The sequence below is a fragment of the Populus euphratica genome, unplaced genomic scaffold (genome assembly GCF_000495115.2).
Source record: "Populus euphratica unplaced genomic scaffold, PopEup_1.0 scaffold206.1, whole genome shotgun sequence".
In the NCBI taxonomy this organism is placed as follows: Eukaryota; Viridiplantae; Streptophyta; class Magnoliopsida; order Malpighiales; family Salicaceae; genus Populus; species Populus euphratica.
The window spans coordinates 364,536-373,485 of NW_011500012.1; the positions used below are offsets into that span (position 1 = coordinate 364,536).

At 30.1% G+C, this 8,950-nt stretch overlaps 1 protein-coding gene across 3 annotated transcripts; it reads right to left on the reverse strand.

Annotated features, from left to right (window-relative positions):
- Positions 1 to 3,806: 3,806 nt before the first annotated feature.
- On the reverse strand, positions 3,807 to 8,321 carry EMB1241 (Co-chaperone GrpE family protein). Of its 3 annotated transcripts, XR_845399.1 has the most exons (4): positions 7,954 to 8,321; positions 5,003 to 5,524; positions 4,614 to 4,759; positions 4,259 to 4,350 (listed from the first exon to the last, which is right to left on the reverse strand). XR_845399.1 is itself a non-coding variant. In XM_011048746.1 (3 exons), exons 1-3 carry the CDS (start codon positions 8,215 to 8,217, stop codon positions 4,120 to 4,122), a joined length of 1,017 nt encoding a protein of 338 aa, XP_011047048.1. In that variant the 5' UTR covers positions 8,218 to 8,319; the 3' UTR covers positions 3,807 to 4,119. The 3 variants fall into 3 exon arrangements, 2 of the variants coding, with proteins under 2 accessions (XP_011047048.1, XP_011047049.1); XM_011048746.1 differs by lacking the exon at positions 4,614 to 4,759 and having other exon boundaries at positions 3,807 to 4,350; positions 7,954 to 8,319; XM_011048747.1 differs by lacking the exon at positions 4,614 to 4,759 and having other exon boundaries at positions 3,807 to 4,350; positions 5,003 to 5,521; positions 7,954 to 8,317.
- Between the last annotated feature and the right edge of the window lie 629 nt (positions 8,322 to 8,950).

The window sequence follows — 8,950 nt, forward strand, 5'->3', positions numbered from 1 at the left end:
TCAATACTTGTAATTATAATAAAAATATAGACAACTCAAGCATCACGTGGTGTTGGTTAACCCAAGCATCACGTGGTGTTGGTTTGCTCGTAGTCAGGATTCAATTCTATTTTGGGTCCTGCTTGCCAGGCCCAGGGCTAGCCATGGGCTATGCCTATGAGTGCCCCAGTCAAAGCGCTACCTAGCACTTGGGCTACAGCTAAGAGAAAATAGTCAAAGCATCGTGTGGCGCTTACGCTACCTGCCCTCAAGAGGAAAACCATGTTTGCCAACGTGGTTTTTTTCATAGTAATAACAGTTTTTAAAAATTTATTAATGATGATAATAATATTTTTATTCTTAAAATTTTTAATGAAAATACTAAAATTTTTATAATACAAATAATAATATTTTTAGTAACAATAATATGAATTATTATAAAAATCATATTATTTATAACACCAAATATAATAATATGTTAAAGATTAATAATATTAATTATACTAAAAAATAATATTAATAAAACAAATAATAATAATTTCCATACCACTGCTCTCAATTATACTTAAAAAAAGTTAAAAGTAAAGGTATAGACTACTCAAATATGGTGCTTGGCCTGCACCGAAAAGAAAACAAATCAAGCATTAGGTGGTGACGTGTTTACCCAATTTTAGATAGGTAGTCCAAACACTACATGCGTGTAGCCTAAGAGGATGCGATTCCAGGAGTGTGTTTAGTGTTGCAGCATAACAAATGTTGTGGTTATGATTTGAAAAAAATTGTTTTATAAAAAGTATTTTTAGTTGAGATTGGTTTGAAAAAATAGATATTTGGTTAAAATTGTGGTTGAAATTAAAGTTAAAAAAAAAGTAATTTAATGTGTTTGGTTAAAAAAGCTTTTGAAATTGAAGTTATAAAATAATTTTTAAAAATATATATTAATATTGATGATTTTAAATTTAACTATTATAGAATTAATTATTCCTATTATATCATGAAATAAATAATACTTTATTTAAAATATTTTTTATTTTATTAAACTATTTATAATTACATTACATATAAAATTTATTCGATAAGAATTATAGTTTTCATAATTTTTTAAGCGTGTAATAAAATTAGATAAAATATTATCAAGTATAAAATTGATATTACAGTGCGAGTGAATTTAATTTACTCAATATTAGTTTTTCGAGAACAAAGTATTGTTCACATTATATTGCAAATAAATTTAATTCACTATAAACTAGTTTTTTTAAAATATTAATAAAATTAACACTTAAAAAAATATTAAAAAAATTAACACTTAAAAAATATTAAAAAAAATTAACACTTAAAAAAATATTAATAAAATTAAAAAATATTAATAAAAAATATTAATAAAATTAACATTTAGAAAATATTAATAAAATTAACACTTAAAAAAATTAACAATTCAATGTGAAGAGTGCGGTGAATTGCACTGTTCATGTTAATTGCACTGTTTACTGAATATTGCAATTAACGTATATAGCGAATGAAAAGCAATATTTTTCTTATTTTTTATTAATTGTATTTCAACCGTAAAAATTAATTATATAAAACTCATGTACAATAAATTAATTTTTTTTTATCAAACCACTATAAACTATATTTTAATTAAAATGCAGCCGCAGCCGCCTAAATAAAGACGCTCTAACCTGACGCTTATAACTTGCAGGCTGCAACCTTCCTATATGTTCCTATCAATAATGCACTCTATAATAAAAGTATTTATAGTGCAGAGTACTTGCATTATAGTATAATACAGTGTAACTCATGATAAATTAATCACTTATAATAAATAATATTCAACGCTACAATAAAATATTAATGAATTTTAGTTACAGCTCATTAATTTTCTCCTCCAGATTTCAAGAGTCTACAGCAATTGCTCTTGGAACTGCATCAATTCAAGGTTCATGTCGGGCTTGCGAAGAATCACATGTGCATTTTTCTATTTGTAAGCAATATAGCATTGCCAAAATTCCTTCATGATCCCTTCAAGGTTTTTTTTTTATCTTCTAGCTGTAGATTCTTTCAATTGGGATTTTTTCGTTCTCGTTTATTTTCACGATTATGCACGCAACAAGGTGTCGGAGCATGAATTGAGATTTAATAGCATTGCCAATTTTTAATTATTAGGAGGTTTAGAATTGTTGCAAAGGATAAAATTAAAAGAAAAGGGACCAAATTTAACTTTTGACAATAACCAGCAGCTTTTTTCACTTAACTATTCATGAGGAGTGTAAATCTATACTTTGATCCATTGATTGAATTCTTTTTCCTATTTAGATCCCTTCTGATTTTGAATTTTCTTTTTTTCGGTCAAGTTACTCGATTTTAGTCACTAATAACTATATTTTTACTTTATTTTTAAAAAATTACACTTAATAAAAATAATTTTTATCTTAGATAAAATAGCCTTGAAAAAAGAAAATTAAAGCTCATAAAGTTATTTTATTTTAAAATAATTAGAAAGTGTTTTGTTATTGGAAATGAAGCTATAAAGATTTATGAGAAACTTTTTTACGTTTTTAAATAAAAAATAAATTAAAATATGAGTTTTCCAAATCCAATCATACCTATCCAAACAACATATAATCCACTAAATTCTTTTAAAAAAAATGGATGTCCGCCTCACCAAAGAAAAAATAGAAAGGTATATGATCCTAGGTTTCATGCGGGCAGGAGGGCATGCCCATCTTATGCTTGCCTGACTCTTTCTTTTATTTTATTTTTTTATTCTTCTTTTCAAATTTTTTATTTAAATTCTTTTTAATTAAATTTGTTTAAATAATGTTTAAATAACTATCCAATTATGCCATTATGTTTAAACGATATTGGCATCTTTCATGGTAATGTTAACAATTGATTCTAAATAGTTACTTATAAATCTATAAATCTAAATGTATAGTTTTTTTAATTACTGATGAAATATTTATAAAAAAAACTATTGTAAGTTCTTTTTATAATCTTTATTAGCATTGTTATTGTTTATATTGTTAATATATTCACGTCAAAATTATTAATTTATTATTTTATTTATTAAAACTTGCTTTTAAGATTATGAAAAGCTCTTTTTTTTTAAATAAAACTTTTAAAAAATTTCAAAAAAAGAAATAACGCATTATGAAAGAGGTTTTGATTAAAGATATATTTTTTACTTATTTCATGTCATTAGAATTTTTTTTATCTTAGTTTTAATTGCTTGTAATTTCTATGTAATATGCAACATAGTGAAAGGAAGATGTATATATTTTTTTAAAAAAAGAAAGATACATTCATTAATTATAAAAGAGAATTTATACTAACAATTACAGTTTTTTTTTTTTTACAAAATTTAAACCATTGCATTTGTGATGAATATCCATTTTTTATTGACATATGATTATATAAAAAAAGAGTTTAATCTATTCTTTCCACTTTAATCTTTAGTCACCATTAATAATTTTTTTCATGATTTATTATTTCATTTTATTTCAGATTTATTTTATTTTAGACTGTATTAACTGGTTAATTTTCAATTAAAATTTTTATAATGCAAGAAAATACATTCATAATACAAGCATATTTTTTTGCATTAAAAAATAACTTAAAATCCTACGACAAAGATACTGCAAAAACAACAGTGGTCTCTTTACAACTGTGCATTGGGGTCCTAATTGAAGCTTTGAGAATCAGCAAAGCATGATGGTGATGGTGGAAAAACATAGAAGCCTGATGAAAAACAGAAATGGGAAACTGCAAAAACTCGAACAAAGCAGGCCTCGAGCTCAGCGAAGCACAAGAAACATGCAGAGAGCTTATAATTAAAAAGGCTGCAACCAACCTTAATTAATTCATTAAATCAGAGGGGATTTTCGTCAATAGAAACCATAAAATTTGATATCTTGCTGTCATTTTGCAGTACCTCAGGGAACATTGCACAAGCAGAGAGAAAATGGCCACGACAAAATGGTGTTTCCTTTTGACCAATATCAACTCCTAAAAAGAAACAAATGGCAGTAGAAGTATCATCTTTTAACAACCACAACCCACCAAAACTGGGGTCCTAAAGATAAAACTAGGCACAACAGCGCAGCTTGTGCTTACAAAACTGAGTCTAGGCTATCTTGTCTTCTAAGCAGACTCCTCTTCTGTGCTGCCACCTTCACTAGTTCCACTAGTAGCCTCAGCTTCTTCCTGTGATTCCTCTACTTGTTCAGGTTTCACAGGCCCTGGACCAGCAGATACTTTCACCATTGATGGACGCAAGAGCCTGTCACCAAGCTTGAACCCCTTGCGATATTCTTCAAGTACAGTACCTTCTTCAAGTTCATCTGAATCCTCACGCATAATAGCCTCATGCAACTATCACAAGAGAGGAAAATCTTGATTTGTCAGAAAATTGCCCGAAATCTTCTGTCATCTAAAAAAGGAAGAGAAAGCCAGCTAACATCCTAGGAATACCCAAACTTTCATGAACCACAAGCTTATTATACCATCAGAAACATGAGAATTAACACAAGATTTGTTAAAAGTTCCTTCTTGCCTACCTCTTTTATATGCAAATTCATGCTATAAGTACAATCTGAAGATCATTTATATATACAATGCTACACGTTCAAACTCACCGAGTTGGCTCGAAATAAGCAAAGACTTGGTTTGAGTTAAAAGCGTGTCCAAGCCTTCATAAAACCAGAACCAGAACAAACTTGATCAAATTTTCGAAAAAGTTCATCAGTACTTGACTGAATTTCGAGCCAACTCGGTACCTCGCCTGCATTAAGCCAACGATCCATTTGACTGATCATTATGCCAATCAATAAAAGGGTAATAATTTTAGTTAAGGGTTCCCATTCCAACAACATTAATTATCAAGGTGTGTATATAGTTCATGAAAACTACAATGACAGTCTTTCTTGAATCTACATGCATCATTTTTACCCTTTTTTCCCAAACCTTAGCAAATCTCTGTTGTCATGTATACTGAAGTTTAGTTGAGTTAAGCTAAGCAGCTCACCATTGGATCAAAGGGCTTCCCAACAGTCTCCACAGGAACAACGCCAAGCGAACCTAGAATTTCCATGAATTGCTTGTATATGTTCTGGTAGCTGTTGTTGATCTTCTCTTCTCCTTCTGTTGCTGTCTTAATCTGGGTCTTAGCTCTCTCAAAATTATCCAAAACAGACAACAGATTCTCCACAACTTCCCCTTGGGCATTTGTTACTAGTGAGAGGCGTTCTCTCTCTGTCCGCTTCCGAAAATTATCAAAGTCTGCACTAATCCTAAGAACCCGCTCCCTTTCTATTGATAATTCTTCAGTCAAACTGGCCACTTTCCTTTCATTGTCGATTTTCTCATCTTCAATGGATTTCAAAAATGCTTCTATTTCAGCAATTATTGATTCATCATTACTTGCCAAAGCTTCTTTGTAAGACCGGAGAGAAGCCATGACAACTGAAGGTTTGTCCTCAGCATCAGCAATCTCTTCTTCACTGCTTGCAGCATCTTCCACCTCCACAGCACCATCAGATGAGTCCTGCTACATAAATTTATCAGCTAACGCATGCAAGCAGAAACCATCTCTTTAAACAAAATACATGCACAAGAAATTGCACAAAACAATAATTTGTACTGTCAAGTCAGATCTAGAACATCAAATTACCAACCAATCCAAAGATAAGTTATTGAAAACAGATAAAACATAGATACCTGCTGCATCAATAAAGTTGAGCTTAAACAACATCATAGGTCAAGCAACAATCAATCATCTTAATTTTGTATGGTACATTTAATTTATTTGTGATCAAATATGTTTCCAGACCAAAAAAGTTGGCAGAGCCAACATCCTTGAAAGCCAGCTAGGGAATCACAATAATGTTTAAGGCATATAAATGAATTAGAATTCTTTCCCTGACAACCAAAAAAGAAGGAATAAAGGACTGCCGAAGAACAGAGAAAGAAAAAAGTCCAGATCATTCCTTCCTTATCCCAAAAACACTTCGCATTAAATGAATAAAAGTCTTCTAACAGCAAGAATGATAGTGAAAATGAAGCCAAATCAACTTTGAAAAAGGCAAAGGTCATTGTAAAGGAAGAAAACAACTACACAACACCACTGGCAACAAACTGATGGTCAAAATTGCTTTGATTTGTGAAATCATGAAATCATGTGCCTTATATTCCTGAAAATAAATCCTTCAGGGTTTTTAAAGCTCTCAAAATAAAGTCTATCAACCATCTCCTTTTAGTGTGGTGCACATGGAAGTTCTCAAGATACAATCCATCAAATGTCTCCTTAGATATGGGATGTCTATGCCTAGTAAATGAGTTCAGTGTGAAATAAAAATATGCTTGATAAAAAGATTTTCAGAAGTGAAAAGATATGATATAACTTCTCAATCAGTCCAAACAAGCTCTTAACTTAATTCCTTAAAGGGAATGGCTACATGGAATTGGATCCTCTATGCCATTATGATATATCTAGAGAAATTCTACTAGAATCTTCTTGGTTGTTTAATAGATTTCATTGTGTGAAGGTATAGTTATATTAAATTGTTTGTGTTTTTGTAAGATCAGTAAATTTCATTGCTTTAAATAAAAAATGGAAATGATGGATTGAATCATCATTCCAAATGCAGCCACGTTAACCATACAAAGCAAGATCTTAATGCATTTTTCAATAGCAAAAGTACAAAGTAGATGACAGAATACGGTCCAAATCATGATATTTTCTGGCAGTTTTATTTGAGTTGTAATAAAGATACTATAAAAGCTTTTTTATTTTTGACAAAAAATGAATTTAGTATTTTTCATGAAAGAGGTTTGTATTTACAATATTATTGAAGAATTTTTCACACAACAAACCACGCACTAAGAAGTTAAGTCCACTCAAGCATGGGTTCCAATAACTTTCATTATGCATGATAAACTCACAAAAACAACAAATTGACTAAACCCTCACCTCAAACCACTGTTTTAAGAAGAAGACCCAAATTAAGGATCGTGTTCTGGCATATAGTGGGATCTTTTGCATTCTGAAGTTCTTATTTGAGATTCTTTACTGGCGAATGTCCGAGTTTGGGAAGCAGTAAAACTGAAATTTAATGCTCACTTAGTGTAGCCAAAAACCAAAAGGTTACATGGGGCTCCTAATGCATGAAAAAGGAAAGCTAACTCTAAATTAAGTTTCACTTTTTACAGGTAATTCTGAAACTACAACCCCTCTTTAAGCAATCAGTCTCCTATAAGTAAAAAATGATATTGATTTGAGAAAACAAGTGCCTAGTTTGAATACCCTGAAGGTTAATTTAAATGATACTATAATTTTATCTGATAAACAAAAGTTAAACTGAAGCTTAGCACTTTTTAACGTTTTAAGTACACCCAGATATCACATATCTGCTTCATTATGAGAGATTTCCAAGACATTGTATAACGAGGTTAGTTGCAACCATAGACCTTGAGAAATGACAGAAAGTCTACAAGTTGAGACCATCATCAACAATAGAAATCTTTCTTTCTTGTTCAGTAAAAGGACTCGAATATAGACAGCATAAATATGTGTGTGTGTATCCTAATCTCCCGAAACAAATTCCATTAGAACCCTATCTACTCTTCACTCTCCAACAAAGGAATGCAACTAATTTCAATTTAAACATGATATTCAATCTTCATTTTGCAATGCTAAACTCCTCAAAATCTCAGCTTCCAATGTGCTTCCTTCAGTCAACTTTTCTGATCATCAAAATACAGCTTTCATGATAACCCCTAAAACACTTGATATCCCTCTTCGAGGTCTTCAGAAATGAAAAATACCCGGTAAGTAAAATCCCAGCTTTCGCCAAAAATATGAATTCTTCCCAATTTTACATAACAACAATCCACTGCTATTTCTTAGTCAAATTTCAATTGCCTCCAAAATAATAAAAGCAAAGCAATAAAACCAAACCAGTAAGCAAATCATAATACCTCAATTTCTGGTTCCTGGATTGTCTCCTCGGTCTCGGTGATTTCAGTTTCTCCTTGTGAAGAAAAAGGAGCGAACTTTACGAACCGGAGGGAAGGTTTGGTGGGGAACCGGAGAGAATTTTTGGTAAGGGAAAAATTGGGAATACTTCTGTTGTTGTTGTGGCTAAAAGAAAGGCATAAGGGATTTGCATATTTTAAGGAAATGCTGCTGCTGTTGATAATCCGTGGCGCACTGAACGGCGGCGTTTTGATTACAGTGGCCATTTTCGTTTTGGAGCAGAGAGAGTGGGGGGGAGATAAGAGTGGCGGAATGGAAAGAGGGAGAGGAGAATTATCTGGAAGGGAGGATAGAATAAAATGTTTAATTAAAGAGGGGGACATCGACTGGCTTTGAATTTTATGTGACCCGTTGGATGAATTCTTACCTTTTTTTTTTTTCTTTGTATTATTTTAAAATGTTAATATAAAAAATAAATTTTAAAAAATAAAAAAATATTTTAATATATTTCCAAATAAAAATCACTTTAAAAACATAAAAAAATTAATAATAATAATAATAAAAATAAAAAATTAATAATAAAAAAAAAAAGAAATATACATCAACAAAACTCATGCTTTGCTGTAAAATAAAAACACAACGCATATCAATTTATAATAAGATCTCGCAGAAGAATGTGATAATAATGAAAATATTATGTATAGATTAATATAAAGATGAAAATAATAATAGATGTGTCTTTTTTAAAAAAATTAAATAAATGTAAGAAAGCATTAATTCTTTTTTTTTCTTCTTCAAAATACTATTTTGTTCAATTTTATGGGATGAGAGGGAAAGGAAGAAAAATCATTTTAAATTATCTTTATTTATAATTTTAATTTTAATTTTAATACAAAAAATTAATACTGTAAAATAAAAACACAAGGCATATCAATTTATAATAAGATCTCGTAGAAGAATGTGATAATAATGAAAATATTATGTATAGATTAATATAAA